Here is a 19465-nt window from a genome sequence, read left to right as displayed (position 1 = left end):
TCACGGGAAAGTGTAAACATGTTAATACGAATGGCATATCAAGATCTCCTTTGGTGTCTAATGTTATTTGCGGAATATATACATTACCTTTCTTGTCGCCTGTTAAAATTTGCATCGCTTCTCTGTGATCATAAATATACTGCTCAAAAGAATTAAAGGAACACTTTTTAATCAGAGTATAGCATAAAGTCAATGAAACTTCTGGGATATTAATCTGGTCAGTTAAGTAGCAGAGGGGGTTGTTAATCAGTTTCAGCTGCTGTGGTGTTAATGAAATTAACAACAGATGCACTAGAGGGGCAACAATGAGATGACCCCCAAAACAGGAATGGTTTAACAGGTGGAGGCCACTGACATTTTTCCCTCCTCATCTTTTCTGACTGTTTCTTCACTAGTTTTCATTTGGCTACAGTCAGTGTCACTACTGGTAGCATGAGGTGATACCTGGACCCTACAGAGGTTGCACAGGTAGTCCAACTTCTCCAGGATGGCACATCAATACGTGTCATTGCCAGAAGGTTTGCTGTGTCTCCCTGCACAGTCTCAAGGGCATGGAGGAGATTCTAGGAGACAAGCAGTTACTCTAGGAGAGCTGGAGAGGGCCATAGAAGGTCCATAACCCATCAGCAGGACCAGTATCTGCTCCTTTGGGCAAGGAGGAACAGGATGAGCACTGCCAGAGCCCTACAAAATGACCTCCAGCAGGCCACTGGTGTGAATGTCTCTGACCAAACAACCAGAAAGACTTCATGAGGGTGACCCAAGGGCCCCATGTCCTCTAATGGGCCCTGAGCTCACTGCCCAGCAGCATGCAGCTCGATTGGCATTCGCCATAGAATACCAGAATTGGCAGATGCACCACTGGTGCCCTGTGCTTTTACAGATGAGAGCAGGTTCACCCTGAGCACGTGACAGAAGTGAAAGGGTCTGGAGAAGCCATGGAGAACATTATGCTGCCTGTAACATCATTCAGCATGAGCAGTTTGGTGGTGGGTTAATGATTGTCTGGGGAGGCATATCCATGGAGGGTCACACAGACCGCTACAGGCTTGACAAAGGCACCTTGGCTGCCATTAGGTATCAGGATGAAATCCTTGGACCCATTGTCAGACCCTATGCTGGTACAGTGGCTCCTGGTGCACGACAATTCCTGGCCTCATGTGGTGAGAGTATGCAGGCAGTTCCTGGAGGATGAAGGAATTGATACCATTGACTGGCCACCACACTTTCCTGACCTAAATCCAATAGAACACCTCTGGGACATTATGTTTTGGTCCATCCAATGCCACCAGGTTGTACCTCAGACTGTCCAGGAGCTCAGTGATGCCCTGGTCCAGATCTGGGAGGAGATCCCCCACAACACCATCTGTCATCTCATTAGAAGCATGCACCGATGTTGTCAGGCATGTATACAAGAACACAGGGGCCATACAAAGTGCTGCGTATAATTTGCAGTTGCTGCAATTCAATTTTGGCAAAATGGACTCGCCTGCCACATCATTTTTTCACTCTGATTTTTGGGGCGTCTTTGAATTCAGGGCTCTGTAGGTTGATCATTTTCATTTCCATCAAACGATGTGGCATCCTTTCGTTCCTAACACATTACCCAGTCTATATCAGTATAGATATGCAGGAGGATTTCTGTTTCCCATTGAGATCTGATGTGTTTTCAAAGTGTTCCTTTCATTTTTTTGAGCTGTTTATAAACCTGACCGAATTGTGTTTTCTTTAAAATTAAACTTGTCGTTGCTTTAACTGTTGCGGGACCACAGATTCTCATAGCGTATGGTCCATTATTGTGTAAATCCACGTTTTGTGCATTGAATGATGCGAAGGTGAAATACTCTGTTGTCTGCTCTTTGCCTTTTATTTGTGACCTCGCTTTGTCCTGTGATGATTAATCACCTTTTGTTTGCGCTAATGCGATCTTTACTATCTTTTTTTTGATACTGTTGCGACTGACGTATAAAAGTGTCACAAAAGTTTTACTTGAACAATCGGCAACTTCGTAACCCCAAACACAACTTTCTAGCACCTTCTCCAACCCCTCATCCCCTGGATCTCGACCCCCCCCCCTTTACCACATCAATCAATACCCTGCTATCAGTCTTCCATGCTGTACTCCGCCCTCCCTCAATCGGACCTAACAGTCACTTAAAACAAAAAAGGCATCAACCTGGCTGGGACACTGCAATACTTTCAAATTTTACTGCTTTCATATTCTTTACCTTTCTCTGCGTGTGCATCACGCCATCGTTTGTTTGAGCCTTTCGAATTCCACTGCTTTCGTAATCTCTTATCTGCCTTTTTTTCTCTCCAACGTTTTTGGGTCTCTTCTCTCTACGCTGCTCTTTCTTCTTTGCTTAGTCATTGACGTTTCATCAGAACGTATTGTCCTTCTACGCCTTATACAGTGGTGTGAAAAACTATTTGCCCCCTTCCTGATTTCTTATTCTTTTGCATGTTTGTCACACAAAATGTTTCTGATCATCAAACACATTTAACCATTAGTCAAATATAACACAAGTAAAAACAAAATGCAGTTTTTAAATGATGGTTTTTATTATTTAAGGAGAAAAAAAAATCCAAACCTACAGGGCCCTGTGTGAAAAAGTAATTGCCCCCTGAACCTAATAACTGGTTGGGCCACCCTTAGCAGCAATAACTGCAATCAAGCGTTTGCGATAACTTGCAATGAGTCTTTTACGGCGCTCTGGAGGAATTTTGGCCCACTCATCTTTGCAGAATTGTTGTAATTCAGCTTTATTTGAGGGTTTTCTAGCATGAACCGCCTTTTTAAGGTCATGCCATAGCATCTCAATTGGATTCAGGTCAGGACTTTGACTAGGCCACTCCAAAGTCTTCATTTTGTTTTTCTTCAGCCATTCAGAGGTGGATTTGCTGGTGTGTTTTGGGTCATTGTCCTGTTGCAGCACCCAAGATCGCTTCAGCTTGAGTTGACGAACAGATGGCCGGACATTCTCCTTCAGGATTTTTTGGTAGACAGTAGAATTCATGGTTCCATCTATCACAGCAAGCCTTCCAGGTCCTGAAGCAGCAAAACAACCCCAGACCATCACACTACCACCACCATATTTTACTGTTGGTATGATGTTCTTTTCTGAAATGCTGTGTTCCTTTTACGCCAGATGTAACGGGACATTTGCCTTCCAAAAAGTTCAACTTTTGTCTCATCAGTCCACAAGGTATTTTCCCAAAAGTCTTGGCAATCATTGAGATGTTTCTTAGCAAAATTGAGATGAGCCCTAATGTTCTTTTGCTTAACAGTGGTTTGCGTCTTGAAATCTGCCATGCAGGCCGTTTTGCCCAGTCTCTCTCTTATGGTGGAGTCGTGAACACTGACCTTAATTGAGGCAAGTGAGGCCTGCAGTTCTTTAGACGTTGTCCTGGGGTCTTTTGTGACCTCTCGGATGAGTTGTCTCTGCGCTCTTGGGGTCATTTTGGTCGGCCGGCCACTCCTGGGAAGGTTCACCACTGTTCCATGTTTTTGCCATTTGTGGATAATGGCTCTCACTGTGGTTCGCTGGAGTCCCAAAGCTTTAGAAATGGCTTTACAACCTTTACCAGACTGATAGATCTCAATGACTTCTGTTCTCATTTGTTCCTGAATTTCTTTGGATCTTGGCATGATGTCTAGCTTTTGAGGTGCTTTTGGTCTACTTCTCTGTGTCAGGCAGCTCCTATTGAAGTGATTTCTTGATTGAAACAGGTGTGGCAGTAATCAGGAAATTGAACTCAGGTGTGATACACCACAGTTAGGTTATGTTTTAACAAGGGGGCAATTACTTTTTCACACAGGGCCATGTAGGTTTGGATTTTTTTCTCCCTAAATAATAAAAACCATCATTTAAAAACTACATTTTGTGTTTACTTGTGTTATATTTGACTAATGGTTAAATGTGTTTGATGATCAGAAACATTTTGAGTGACAAACATGCAAAAGAATAAGAAATCAGGAAGGGGGCAAATAGTTTTTCACACCACTGTATGTGCTGAGAGCACAGGATCTGTGTGTGTTACGTGATTTTACACGACTGAGTGTTTTGCTGGCCGTGCTCTTATTTGGTATTGTTTGCGTCTCGCGGGTCTTTTAAGTGTCTTCCGAGAAGATCGCGTCTCGTCGCCCTGCTTTTCCTTTCAAGGATTTTTTTTTTATAATAGAGAGATAATCATTGTCTTGCAGTTTATTCCTCAAATATCCATCCCCATATCTGAGTATACGAGAAAGTCTGGGGGAAACCCTTCGCGATTTTTTAGATTTGCATCAATGAAGCAGGATTTATCAAATACACCAAAATAATTGCATATCATTTACAAATTTAATTCACTTGATTGTAATCATTCTGTAACAATATAATGGTGCACGGAATGGCCAAACTATTCCAACTACCATGGCTGCTTTAGCATTGTTAAGGGAATTCTGCAGGCTTTTTGAAGGCCTTTTTCTCCAACTGTAATGTGGCCGTCCCATTTTTGTGGTTTTCGTCTTGCAGTGTGTCCTCTGTATTTCTGTTTATGCCGTCTTCTGCTGATAGTCGTCTCTGACAAACACACACACACATCGGCCTCCTGAACACTGCGTCTGATCTGTGGTTGATTTTTCTTGACCATACTGAGGATTCTTCTGTCCTCAGCACTGCAGGTCTTCCTTGGCCTAGCAGTATACTTTGTGATTACCGAGCTCACCAGTGCATTCTTTCTTCAGCATACTCCCAACAGTTGATTTCGGTCATCCTAAGGTTTTACCGATAACTCCAATGGTTTTATTCTTGTTTGTCGGCCCCATAATGAGATCTTTGACATTCAATGGCACAGCTCTTGTCATATTCAATGGCAACTTCAGACTCCAAAGAGTAGAAGTAAGCTGAGGTATCTTATGAAGCTGTGAAACCCACCTGAGGAATCACAAACATCTGTGACGCCAATTGTCCTAAACACTATGGTGCCGTGTAGAAAAAAGTGTTGTGTGACCGAAATGGCTGCCAATTCCCCTTCATTAAAAGTCTGCAATGTGCACTTTAATCGTGACGTCTCCATTATTTGACTGGTAATTTTATACTGAGGAGCAGAGGGGGAGATCAAGGATAAATGAGTCTTTGTCCCAAACATTATGGTGGACACTGTGTATATAAAATACATACTAGCTGTGTTAACCAGTTTTGTCCAGAATTGTTTTTAAAGCAATGAGCCTCAGTTATAGTGCCTTTGGTTATGGGATGTATCAGACGTCCTTTGTAAGTGAATGAGAACTTTTCTGGCTATAGTTATAGTAAGTGTGTGTGTGTATCTCTACATAGAAAAGGCAAAGCCCTCACTGACTCCTCACTAATTCTCCCACTTTCCATATTGGTGGGAAGCTGATATGTCACATGCTCATTCCTTGCAGTGTACTTAGAAAAGTTAGGTATGTTTCATGTCCTATTGCAACACCCAAGGAGGGGGGGAAACGGGTGTACCCCCTAAACCGTATATATAGATAGTGGAAACCCCTCCTCACTATTTCTGCGACTTCCATGCTCATCCTTTACACTGTAGATATAAACGTTAAGTATGTTTAATCTCGCGCCGTGTCCCGTAACGAACTTTCGAAAATAGTGTCTGCTTTTTGGCGGTTCTCACCATTATGCTGTAAGGAACTTTCGGAACTGACCTCTCCTTTTGGCGGTTTCATTCCTTTATTTCCATTAACAGAGGATTTATTTCAAGGCAGAAACACAGAAGGGCTGCCCCTGGTCCCCCTTCTTTTTCTGCATGGCCGCTGTCCGCGCCCCATGGCTCCCTGCCGATATACATTAACGACATCCCGCGCTCAGGTGCCTCCTCACTCACTTCCTTACTTTCCTCAGCTCTTTGTCGTGCTCACTGCTCCCTTCTTCTTTACTCCACCACTTCAAGCCTGTTATTGCTGACCTTCCTTCACATCTTCCTGCTGGTGACTCCTGCCTTTTAGTTTACTCCACCGCTTTACTACGAAACTTACAACCACCAAAACTTTGTAACGGCACCAGGCTTCAAATCTCTGCACAAGAACCTCTACGAGGCAACTGTCTTGACTGGCGCTGACTCAGGGGAGACCCTCTCATACCCTCTGACCTACCATTCCAATTCAAACACCTCCAATTTCCAGTAAGGGTCTGCTTCACTATGACAATAAATAAGTCACAGGGCCAGACTCTTAAAAAAAAGGTCGCCATTGACTTGACACAAGATGGCTTCTCACATAGCCAACTGTACACAGCGTGCTGAAGAGTGAGCTCAGCAGACAGCTTGGTCATTTTACAGCCCGAGGGCAGAACTGCCAACGTCGTTTACAAAGAGATCCTTACATCCTAAAAATGTGAATTTCTCATACACAGCATTTACAATCATAAATGAAACTCTTTACAATCCTCAAATTCACTCTCAATACTAAAATAAGCCGACGACAATTACATTGACGATCACGTTACGTTATTTTTAAAATGTTTCCCTTTTCTTTTTCATAAGTTCTTTAACAGACTACTTCTCCGCTGCGAAGCGCCGGTATTTTGCTAGTATATATATGAGAGACATTCAAAAATTTTCCACACTTTCTTTTAACTCTCATCTGTTAAAAATTTCAAAAACAAATGACGTCACTTTTCTAACATAGTCACCTTCATTTTCCAATTTTCCCCAGCGTCGTACCAACTTTTTAATGCCATCAGCAAAAATGTTGCACCCCTGCTTTCACATCACCATCATCATCATCATCGCATGAAAATCTTTTTCCCCGTAACGTTTCTTTGAGCGGTGGTGGCTGTAGCTGGACGTCCGGAGCGCTCCCTGCATCCGTCACACTAGTACGACCATTTTTGAACATTTCAATCGACTCAAAGATGACTCTACGAGAGAGAACTTTATCCCCACACTGTGCAGATGTGTGGAGATGAATTGGTACTCCCGGCCCACCTTCTGACCACAAAAAGCGTACGACGGAACGCTGTTCCTCTTTGATGCAATTCGTAAGTTTCGCCGCCATCTTCACCACAGGCTAACAACTCTTACACTAAACTCCAAGGGCAGCCAGCTTGCCAGACAGAACTAGTCACATGACACTCTCAGACACAACCAATCACTACGCCTCCCACCTTCACCGTTTCTGACGGAAATATAAAAGTGCCTGCGGTGGGTTGGCACCCTGCCCGGGATTGATTCCTGCCTTGTGCCCTGTGTTGGCTGGGATTGGCTCCAGCAGACCCCCGTGACCCTGTGTTCGGATTCAGCGGGTTGGAAAATGGATGGATGGATGGATATAAAAGTGCGGAAGCTTTTTGAACGTCCCTCGTACATACACATATATTCACGCACAGAATTTTGTTTTGTTTGTTTTACAAAAGGCTAATATTATTGGCGCGCAGTATTCTGTGGTTGGGACTTCAAACCCTGAGCTGGTGGGTTCAAATCCTGCTACTGTCACTGTGTGACGCGGAGTCAGTCGCTTCACCACTTGTGTCTCAAGTATTGTCAGCTTGGTTTAAGGCAGCGGAGGGCAAGGTCAGTCCTGGAGGGCCACAGTGATTGTAGATTTTTGTTCCAACCCGGTTGCTTAATTAGAAACGAATCCTTGCTAATAATATCTTTTCCTGGCTCGTCACTGCTTTAACTCTGCCATGTCAGCTCAGCCTCATTATCCTCGATTTCCTTCCCCTTTCTAAGGATATCATCCAAATGATTTGAAGCCTAAAATGGAGGAGGAATTCTCAGTCCTTCACTTTTTAATTAAACCCAATAGTGCATGATAAATACACACAGAGGTGTAAATGGTAACAAGCTAAACGTTAGCAGGAAAGTGCTGCTTTCCTTTGTCATTTGTATCTTATTGCTAATAAGGAGCCGTTAAAAAATGAGAATACAGCTCTCTAAGAATAACATAAGCAAACTTAATGAGCAGAAGTGTTACTTGAGCAATAAGTGCTTCTTATTAGCCCACTGGGTTAGAACAAAAACCAGCAGCCACACCGGCCCTCCAGGAACGACTTTGCCCACCCCGGTTTAAGGCGTCCGTCAAGCAACCGTAATAATAAGATGATGGTGATGTACAGCGTCTTACATTGGGAAAACATTCCTGCATTGGATCGAGTTCTGCTTTTCTGAGTGACTTGGCTTTTGTTGATGATCACTGCAAAACACAGTCTTACACGAGAGTAAATTCTTTTGAATTGAGACGAGTAATCGGTAGGAACACAGTACACCCCTAAAATTCGTGGGGGTTACGTTCCTAGAGCACCTGCAAATTGTGATAAACCACGACTTTTGGATGTAGTTACAAAATGCTTTTTAAATGCCTATTTTTATAGTTTAAACCCTAAATATACCCCAAAGCACTTTAATTTCAAAGCTTAATACATTAATACATTATTACCTAAAAAAAGAATGTAAAGGTAAACCCGTATACTGTACAGCACTGCTCTGCTATGTCTTCCGCGGTGCTAGAATGTAAAATACCGATCTTGCCGCTATACGTACTGTAATTCATGCAAGCACATTTTCTTTGTTATGAGTAAATACGTCATAATTTTATGTAATTTAAATACAGTAAAATGTACAGGTACTCGCCAATGATAGATGATATTGATGATGATGATGATGAAGTAGCTGTGCAGTACGATGCAGAGGATTTACAACTCCTCGGGTGGCACCTCTTCTTCAGGTGCTTCAGGAGAAGTCGTATCTTTGGACGGGTCTTCTTCCGACGATATTTTTATTTCTTACGGTCGTTACCTTTTTGGCACTATCACAGAAACTTACAGATACGGTACTCCGGATCGCTGCTTCATTCTCCTTTACGTAGCGTGCGGTGCTTTCATTAATGCCATAGTGGTGCGCTACTGCAGCCTAACTTTTTAGTTCCCAGAGCAAATCCAGTAGTTTAACCTTCTCCTGGAGTGTTTTAAACTTCTTCTGGTGCTTAGGCTCATTGCCAGAAGCCTTAGAAGGTGCAGGGCATTTCGGCGACATCTTGTGCTTTTAAGAATAACAAAATGAATACAATAACAAAATGGAAAACATGAGGACACCCAGCTGGAGACGCATCACAGGGCAGCAGTCATTCAGCAGCAAAGAGAAAGAACGCTCTCGGATTGGCTACTTTCACCATCCCAAACCGCGTTTCCCTCAGCGGTTGCTTCCTGTTCTCTCTACAGCACAGTACTGCCATGAAAAAAGCCATAAAAAATTGCTTAGGATATTTGCACTTTCCGCTAACAATTAATATTTAGGTTCTAAGGAAAAATCTGAACGACTGAGTCCGTGAACCCTGAACCGCGACTTCACGGGGGTCTACTATAATGTAAAATCGGAGTAGATGTAGATGTTTACAATTTTAATTTGTTTCTGTTCCTCTCTCCGGTATTTTCATGTTTTTTTTTTTGTAAAGTCCCCAGATGCAAATTTGGGAGAGTCTTGGGGGTGTAGGTTAGGGTAACTCTGTTTAAAGTAAGCAGACATGTATGTCATTGTAAACATTTTGGAGGGCAGTGAGAATTTATGTTACACACTGTTAAGTTGAACCTCATGTTGTCGCCCCCTGGCTTGCGACTGCAGGACAGCCACTTCAGCATCTACTTGTGTCTTCCGACACCTAAGCACACCGCCACAGCGCCTGGCACCCACACTAACCACTGAGCTTCTCTAAACTTTCTCTTTCACAACCTGATCAAATCTCTTTTTATTCCCTCTGTCCAGGACTCCACCCCTTCTTCAGTTGTCCGTCCACCCTATTGGTTAGTGATGCTGTTCACGTGGCCCGTCAATCACTTCCGCTCTATCCTTCATTTGAGCTGTTACCACAGCACAGAGCATTTACGGTAGCAACATATTGATAAATGTCAAAAAATACAAAAAAAAAGAAGAAAATTGGCCGACCCGGTTTTTTTTTTTTTTTTTCAATTCAGAAATTTCAATCAAATCCATCCAACCATTTTTTGAACTTTTGTGGTATTTAGTTTTTCTGTGGAGAGGGTTAACCCCTAAATATTGATATAGTGCCTACCGCTCTAGATGTACCATCGTGCCAAATTTCAGTGTTTCAACTAAACGGGAAACAGTGAGTGAGTCCGTCAGTTTTGCATTTTATAGATACGAGGGACGTTCAAAAAGTTTCCGCATTTTTATATTTTCATTGGAAACGGTGAAGGTGGGAGGAGTAGTAATTGGTCGTGTCTGAGAGTGTCATGTGACTGGGAAAACTGAATTGCAAAGGAAGGTGACGATGTAGAAAAGTGATGTCGTTGTTTTTGAAATTATTAATGGTTTAAAAAAAAAAAAAAGTTTAGAAACTTTTTGAACGTCCCTCGACTGCACATGGGCGGGCAAAAGTAGATTGACAGTTGTGAAAACACAAAACAGTTTATTCTTGTATTATCTATTTGTATTATAATGTAGTCGTCGTCTTATTGTTATTAAAGCGTGTTTGAGTGGAGCAGTCACAACCTGGATGTCTTTTTCCTGTACAACCTGCAAACCTACCTTTGCCCACCTCTGTATATGCCCTGCGCCATCAATTTGTTAAACTGAACAAGTGAAGTCAAAAATAGTTGAGATTTGCTGCTGATTACAGGAAGTCAAAACCACCAAAAAAAAACAAACATAACCATGTCATTAAAAGTAAAACGTGTGCTTGTGACAATACGACGACAAAATGTACGGAAACCGTAATGGACCAACATGTTACGAGTAAATTAGGACTAGCATTGAATTAGCTGCACAGGGTTGTGGAGGAGAGTGCAGACGCGTAAGTTTACGGTTTGTTATTAAGTAAGAATCGTTTGGCGAGTGTCTTTAGTGTTCTCACACTACTTTAAATACTAATACCGTTCAGTACCGCCGCTCCCTATATACGCAGAGTACGCAGTCTGCATAGGGCACCAACTCCCAGGGGGGCACCATCCCAGCTGCTCAAAAAAATCGTTTTTATATATTATAATAATAAATTAATATTAATGATATACATATACAAATAAACAAAAATATAAACGTACAGTATATATTGCATTTTACGGTGAACACAGAGTAGGCTAAGCACACGTGATGACGCGCGTGCCCTCATGTATTTACTTTTATTTGAATAAAGTTCTATTTTGGCCCCTATAGTAGGTGTTTGTTTTTTTTTATTATTTTATTTTTACTTCTGTAATATTTGGGGGAGGGGGCACAAAAGTAAATTTCTGCTTAGGGCGCCCATTTGGCCAGCAGCGGCCCGGATACCGTTAGAAATGTGCTACAACTCGATGGCCGGTGCAAATTGTTCTTCTATTACTAGCAGGATGTTTGGTGAGGAGGTTCAGACTCGTGTACGTTTTTTCCAGTACCTAACAAGAGATTTCCATCAGGTAGTCATTCACCTCCACATCACCCGTGGGGGGGCCTTTCTCCTTCATTGCAGAATCTAAGCCCATATTTAATTCTTCTCTCATATGCACTAAAGAGTACTTAATTTGAACCCATCAGGGTCAGCTTGGCGTTGAACGTTTCTAGAGGTCACATAGGATCATGACTACTACTTTTTGGTTTTTTTAATATCAGAGTACTTTGGCCATGTTTGCTGGTACCTGTGTCGAGCCCAAGCACCCAAATATTAAAAACCACAATCGGCACACAATTGAAAGTGTAATCAAAACCCATCGAGATAATTGGAGCAGAACAGCAATCCATGCAATGGGTCCAACTCGAGCTCACTGGTTATTGTCATTAGGACAACACGGACAAGAACTGACCTTTGAGCCCAACAAGCTCATCCATTCGATTCACCTCGACTATCCAAAACACCACCGCTTTGAGATCTGAAGGTCCCTGAAGTCCTACTCTCTACCGTACTACTTAGTAATTTCATGCAGCTATAGTTCTGGAACAAAAATGCAACATTTGTGTGAAATCTCCTCTTAAGTTTCCCACCATACCCCTGTGTTCCTGAATTTATTTTAAAGTAACCATTTGGATCCACTGGCCTAATTGCTGTCATACTTTGAAACACTTCAATCATGTCAGCTCTTAATCTCAGTTTACTTAAAACAGAAAAGGTTTCACTCCTTCAGTCTCTCCTCTCATTCCTCAAATCAGCCTGGTTGCTCTTCTCTGGACTTTCTCTGGCACTGCTGTGTCTTTTTTTGTTTCTACTATGGAGGCCTCGCTAGTGCATTATATCCCTCAAGCATTACCTCCCTCGACTTGTACTTCCACATCAGGGTGCCATGTAACCCAACATCCTATCAACCTTCTTGATGGTTTCTGTGCGTTGTTCTTATACAGATGGTGATCGACTAGGACCTTCTAGATCAGGGGTGGCGAGCTCCAGGCCTGGAGGGCCGCAGGTTTTCATTCTAATCCTTTTCCTAATCAGTGATCAGTTTTCACTGCTAATTAACTCCGTTTCTCTTCATTTTACTAGCCCTGTTTTTAAGGATTCAGTCCTCTGAATTGATTCCTTCCTTCATTAAATGACAGCCAAACAGAAACGAGCCAACAGATGAGCAGCTAAACTGGGATTTCAAACTCCAACCAATCTCATAATGAGAAGCCGATTCTTGCTGTTAATTAAACTTGTTATTTAATTCCATGGCTTGTTGCCGCTCTCATTCTGCCACAGCAGACATTTCCAAAACCGTTGGAGTGTCTGTTTTTTTCAAAGATCACCGTCACAATGTTTTGGTGACCTGAGCAGATCAGCCTTACTGAGGCCATCACCTTTCTTTATTTTCAGATATTGTGTGATGGACACAGGGGAGCTGGTCATGTGGCGACTCATTTTGTGTCTCATTATTGTTTGGCTGCTAATTAAGGAATAAACAACTAAGGTTGTCTGAGTCGCGTTAATTAAAACTAAGGCAAAAAGAAGTGAATTAGCAGCAAAAACTATCACTAATGAAGATGGTTAGAATGAAAACCTGCAGCCACTGCTGCCCTCCAGGACCGGAGTCCGACACCCGTGTTCTAGAACCTTCTCATAAAGGATACTTTCGAGTTTCTACCCTCCCCTTGTACCAGGTGATTCAAAAAGATTCATCCGATTTCAAGGTGCCCTATTTTTACAACCGTGAGGTGTCTAGGAACCAATTGAAAGAGGGGATCATAGCGTTACTGACGTTTCTCAACAACGAGCTCCCTCATCGCTGGATTGGCCGTAAAGAAGCCCACGATTTGGCCCTCCACGATCACTAAATCTCATGCTGTGTGACTTTTTTTTTTTTTGTGGGAGGTACATTAAGGATTTTGTTAGTGTGCCACCACTCCCAACAACACTGGATGATCATTGAAATCGTCGCGAGTACAGTGACACCTGACCTGATCAATCGCGTTGATGTTGTCTGTACAGCTGGAGGAGGTCATTTGGAGCACTTGTAAAATGACATAATAAACTATATGCTCACCTAAATCATTTAGAATTTACTGCACTGTGCTTTAATAATTTACAAGCGAAATAAATCATTTTGAAATCGGATGAATCTTTTTTGAATCACCCTGTATATTCAAATCTAACATTTGTGTCCTTACTGTTGCGTTACTTACAGTAAATGTCATCTGCTACAAATCTGTCCACGTCCTTCTGCAACAATTTAGTGGATTCTAGACCATCTACCCTCCCACCTAGTTTGGTAGCATCTGCAAGGTTTAACCAGGGTACTGATCTACAATAAAGAACATATGCATTTATGTCTCTCTATTATATAAAAAATAAACCTTGGGTCGAGACGTCACCTTCTCGGAGATGCTTTAACGTCCCGTGAGACGAAAGGACAGCTGCTGAACAGGCTTTTTTAAATGTTCGAAGCGCTGCACGACATGCAGATCACACAGCAGTTCGAGCACAGAGGAGGTAAAAAAAAAAATGTATTTGCTTCCCACCGTATCACCGTTTAAGAGAGGGTTTCGGATGAGCGACCGCATCTCCTTAGCGTGCGTTCAGCCATCTCTTCACAACACGAGCCGCAGGGACGCGAACTGGCTGGCGTGTTGCCTCCTAGTATATTAAATATACGTACTGTGACACTGTCCTTCCTAACCAGCACACGGTACAATGTGTGCTCCTCCCACCACCTCCACGCCAAACTCCACCCAATATCCCTGGAATGCCATCTAGTCCATGTGAGCTTCAGCTCGTTCACATACACACCTATTGTGGCTTCTGGGTGCCATGCATACAGCAACCAGCCTTTTACAGAAGCTCGACGTTCCCTCTCCCTCAATCTGTCTTGTTTGTAATAATTTGTGGATATTTTTAAATTGTTAATGTTAGGATTAGATGTGGTCTGGCCTCAGGCTTGTCAAAATACATTTAAAAATGGATTTTAAATTAAGGATATGCACAGGGGTGGGGGTCGACTTGTTTTTCAATCTCAATCCTATTTTTTTTTTGTAAAAATTGATCGATTTGTATGGAATGATTACAATGAAATTATTAAAAATAAATAGAGGATATGCTACTGTCATCACAAATTCGAGCATTGGCTCAAGTTAACTGCCTTTCAGAAAACTTGGGGAATGTCAGGGAGAGTGAAGAGGATCTGGAGGCCACTTTTCATCTACAATATCTGAACATGTAGGAAGAGACTGTGACTCCTAGGCAGCTGGCAGCACTGCAAACACTAGCAAATTGTGTTACACCTTGGCAGAGGAGTATCGCTTCTGAAAACGGAAAGCGTGATGTGCTCGATCAAAGATACCAATAAGTCAGAAAAGACTCGCAACTGGTCTGCCTCTATTATTTGGAAGGTTCTACCACTTTTGAGTAAGATGTATGAACTATCACTTCTCACGGCGAGCCACACTCGGGTACTGTGGCATTGTATGTACTCCAGGGAGCTGGCACAAACTACTCAATCATTTCAGAGGGTATTTAAACTCTGGCCAGATTTCATTGGATATGATCAGACAGAATGGAACATGGGCAGGAGGTGACTGGACATCGGTGTGAATGACCAATGGTGTAAAAGGGAGCACATTACAATAAAACCTAAAATCTGTAATCCAGATTTTAAAATGCTGGCTGTCAAACTTCACCAATGTTAGGCACCTAAGGAGATCACAGGGGTGACGGAACTTAAGGTTTATATTCCCCTCTCGTCAAACTGGGAAAGAGCAACAGAAATGACTTGCTCTCCAAGGATGAACCATTCTGACTCTACCGTTATTACGTGGCGATATCAACCACTGGACTTTGGAAAGGACGATGACAAGTGTCCATCAGCATGCATCATGCTCCATAGGTGGACACAGCAAGCTGGACCTGCTTTATTTAAATATTAAAGATGCCTTTAAATGAAAACTGGGCCAATGAGGCCACAATCTGATCCATCTTTCTCTTACCTACATGCCCGTTATTAGACAGCACTTCTATTATCATTAACACAGCGCATCTTGTGAGTGTCCAAGGAGGTGGTTGTTAGTTAGAAAATTGGAGCCTCTGTAAAGTCTTAATTTGCCCTCGAGGAGAAGTATTATTTATATCTAAAAGAAGGCTGGTGCAGCTTTGATGAACCTTTTAACATGTATTTTTATTTTTAATAAATGGGAGGGAGGGGAGAGAGAGAGAGTAGTGGTCAATGGATGAGTGGTGCAAGACGAAATAAGGGAGAAGCTCGCTCGGAAAAAAAAAAAAAAATTATAAAGATAAGCCGTTTGTGTTTTCTAACCACACAAATAGGATTAACTGATTTTCATGAGAATTTGCAAAACTTGCCGTTGGTCCAACTTAAAAACACAGGCTATATGTTGTATCGATAAGAGTGCTGGTAATAGGGGGCAACTTAAAAAGCAGCACAGACACAGGGACTACAATTCCCATCATGCAGCAGGGATGAGCTGAGGATATTACCATCTGCACTCGCAAAGCAGAATCTCACCTAAAACCACAATTACTTTGGATAACAATTCCATTGTCTCCTAGGATTTCAGCTTTTGTCTAAGAGTACATCTTTTGGTCTCATCATGGATTGTGTTTACCGATGTTGAATTTCCAAACGACAAGTTTTCCCCCGAAAAGCTGGTTCCTTCAGCTAGTCCTTTCTAAATTTTTCAGTGCCAAGCTCTTGCTAATCACAATGCACCCTAACTTACGCCAACACAATATGTCACAATCCCAGCACGGTAAATAATGGCTGTTTTTGTTTTCTTAATAGGAAATTAACTGCAACAAAAACAAACAACAGTAATAATTATAATAATAATTATAATAATTATAATAATAATAAGCCAGAACGTGAAAAAGAAAAAAAAATTACAATAAAATCCAGAATTGAGGGCTTGGGGGTGGAGGGATAGGGTTTAAAACAGGGCAAGGGATAAAAAATAAAAACAAACATTGCTTAAAAATATCACATCCCATACCTTAAAAATGTACAAAATATTCATATACTTTTTTGTTTCAATCATTGAGTTCAGTCTCTTGCTTCTCTTTGCTTTTTATTCCCCAGCCCCATCCCACACATTGAAACGTCCCACAGCAGGTTATAAGTAATTTATAAATATGTACAGCGACATACGCCATGTCTCACTGTCTTAACTCTTACAGGGTCTTCACCTTACAATTCAATGACCCCATCACCCCACCCCGCCCCCACAAGCCCAGCCACCCCCCGATCTCCTAGTCCCTGAAAAATCACTCTCACAGTTCAGAGAAAACAGTCTTTTAAATTCCTAGTTACAGTTAGGATGGGTAGGGGGATTATTTCCAGCCCCCCTCCGCACCCAGAATATCAAAAAAAAGTAATAAAATAAAAAAGTCTGAATATATTTATTAATGATAATATTAATAATAAACAACAAATAGAATAATGATTGATTGATGGGTGCAACACAGGAAAAAGGGTGGGTGTTGGCGACTTCAAGTGTTCTTTATCCACTTCCTGCGGGCTCAGCGTCTGAATCATCACTATTATTATTATCTGGAGTCCCGGTCTTTGTGACTGCTGTAGAGCACCGAGAGGTCTGCCCCAGCTCGACTCCGAGGTGATCCAGTGTTCCTCGGGGGCCCCCCAGCTCCAGAAGGAATGAGAGGTGGTGGGCCACCCCCTAGTGACCCTATTATAGTAGGCGGGGTTTTGCTCAGCAGTCCGTTTTGATGAGCATGCGGGTGGTGGTGATGTAAGCTGGGGCCCAGCCGTGCAAACAAGGCGGTAGTGGGGGTCAGCAGGGCAGCATGAGGCAGGTGAGGGTGCTGGTGGGGGTCCAAGGCAGCTGCTGCCGCTGCGGCTGCCGCAGCAGCAGTGGCAGAGGATGCTACAGCTGCTGAAGCCGGCGAGTGCACCCCGTAGAATCGAGCCCTCTCATAGTCCTCACGGAGGATGTGGGCACGCTCATGCTCGTCCAATAGGCTGCTGCCAATCACAGCAGCGCTGGCGGGACCCCGCTCGTGGGGGTTGTGGTGCAATGGGTGCGGGTGATGAGCCTGATGCCTGTCAACTAGTCCTGCAAACTCCCGGTCTGGTTCATAGAAGCGATTAGCTAAGTAACGTGCCAGCTGTGGGTCGGACCTTAGAGCCAGGGCCTCTCGCCGATGCTGAGCCACAGCTTGTTGCTGCTGGTGATGATGTAACGCCTCTGCATTGCGATAAGGCTCACGCCACAGATCCCACTGAAATGCCATTGCCGAGTGGTGGGCGAAACGCTCTGCCTGGGGCTGTGGAGGGACCACTGCAGGGCCCGCAACTCCAAGATAGCCCCCTAGGGCTCTGCTGCGCTCCAGCATTGTCAGGGAGTTCAAAGGGTGTCCAGGATGAGAGCTGGGATGGCTGCCTATTGCTGGGTTAACTGTCAAACCCATGGCAGCGGCGGCTGCTGCTGCTGCGGCAGCGGCACTCATCGGAGAAGGACCGCCACTGCTCCCTGCCGGAGCAGGCAGAGGGTGCAAATTCGGATGAAGATGAGGAGTATGATGATTGCTGCTGCTGCTGCCACTGCTGCTACTGTGATGACTACTGCTGCTCCGACTGTTAGGCCTCTCGAAGGCTAGCGGTGCTGGGTGGTGCTGTGGCTGTGAGCTTGGGATGGGAATGGGTATAGATTCTGGCTCTTCCTTGCGCTCCTCCTTCACTTTAATGAGTGCAGTTGGCATGCTTGCTTCTCCCTTCTTAGGGTGCAGGTGCAAGTCAGGAGTCGGCTTGCGTTCCCGATCGCCTCCACTGGCTGAACCCACAGACACTGAAGGTCCAGGTCTCCCACTTTCCCTAAGCGAGGGTGCACAGGATGCTGTACCTAACAATAATGGCTTGCTGGCCTCCTTTCCAAGCCCAGGGCTGCGTTTGTCCTCAGTGTTTGCATTCGAGGTAGAGGTTGTGAGACCACCGCCAGCCGAGCTGCTTGGCAGGGAGGAAGGCTTCTGCTGCTGAAGCTGGGAGCTCTGCAACTGATCCTTGTGCTCAAAAGGAGAGTCCTTACTGTTGGATGGCTCACAAGACGATGACGACTGTGGTCTGTCCCGGCTGCTTTCCCTCTCTCTGTGGCTGGGATGAGGTGGCAGAGGCCCTCCTACCACCCGATCCCGGCTGTGCTCTCGACTGCGATCCCTAGACTCGCGTCCTGCTCGTGGTTCATCCTCGCTGGGGCCATGCCCGTTACTGTGGCTAATAGAAGAGGAGGCGGAACACTTTTGTGTTGAAATCAATGGGGACATTCTCACAGGTTGCCGACCGTACACTCCGTCCCTTTAAAAGAGAGAGATTAATAAAAAAAGGTAAACCCATTTGTCCTCCAAAGCATTTGTTCAGTACATACAAGTCAAACCTTTATCACTATTAACATAAATTACAGTCCAAATAGATTCAACTTCTCATGTTAGCGAAAGGCACTTCTTGTGAGTAGTAACTTAATTCCACAGGAACCCTTCACAAACATTCATAAGCTAAGTGATTTTAATTGTAAAAGCTATCTATTCATCATACATTCATTCATTTTCTGAACTTTACCTGGTAAAGACACGTCTGCAGACAGTCAGTGTCTCAGCTATCAGCTATATGTACAAGGAACTAACTACCTGTACAACACACTGGACCACACAAGTCATTCAGTGACATAGCTCAATGCCTGTGGTGTCTGTAAGCAAACCTGTGCACACAAAGGGCAAAACGTAACGTACGACCTCACAGCACTTGAGATGTGGTTCTTCTTGTAACACCATATCGACCACATCCTTACTGCACGTCTAACAATACACATATTACACTCACCGCCCACTTTACTGGGTACACCTGTTCAACTGCTGGTTAGCACAAATATCTAATCAGCCAATCACATGGCAGGAACTTGCATTTAGATATGTAGACATTGTCAAGACAGTCTGCTGAAGTTCAAAACGAGCATCAGAATGGGGAACAACAGTGAATTTGAACATGCCATGGTTGTTGATGACCGACAGGCTGGTCCGAGTATTTCAGAAACTGCTCATCCTTTGGCATTTTCACACACAACCACCTCTAGGATTTACAGAGAGAAT

General features: G+C 43.5%; 1 protein-coding gene and 1 long non-coding RNA gene across 6 annotated transcripts in view; one reads left to right on the top strand and one right to left on the bottom strand.

Annotated features, from left to right (window-relative positions):
* Window positions 1-19465, top strand: part of LOC120536631 — a 36440-nt gene that overhangs the window by 11003 nt on the left and 5972 nt on the right. The gene's annotated exons all lie outside the window — the stretch shown is intronic.
* The window catches only part of fbrs (fibrosin), a 74680-nt gene continuing 71590 nt past the window's right edge, over window positions 16376-19465 (bottom strand). For all 5 annotated transcript variants that reach the window (XM_039765042.1, XM_039765041.1, XM_039765044.1 and 2 more), the window contains one exon: window positions 16376-18677. In XM_039765042.1, the coding sequence (XP_039620976.1) occupies window positions 16916-18677 (1762 nt within the window). In that variant the 3' untranslated portion in view covers window positions 16376-16915. The remainder of the gene's footprint in view (window positions 18678-19465) is intronic.

Source organism: Polypterus senegalus, chromosome 10 (assembly GCF_016835505.1).
Source record: "Polypterus senegalus isolate Bchr_013 chromosome 10, ASM1683550v1, whole genome shotgun sequence".
Lineage (NCBI taxonomy): Eukaryota > Metazoa > Chordata > Cladistia > Polypteriformes > Polypteridae > Polypterus > Polypterus senegalus.
This window is presented reverse-complemented; position numbering and strand designations above follow the sequence as displayed.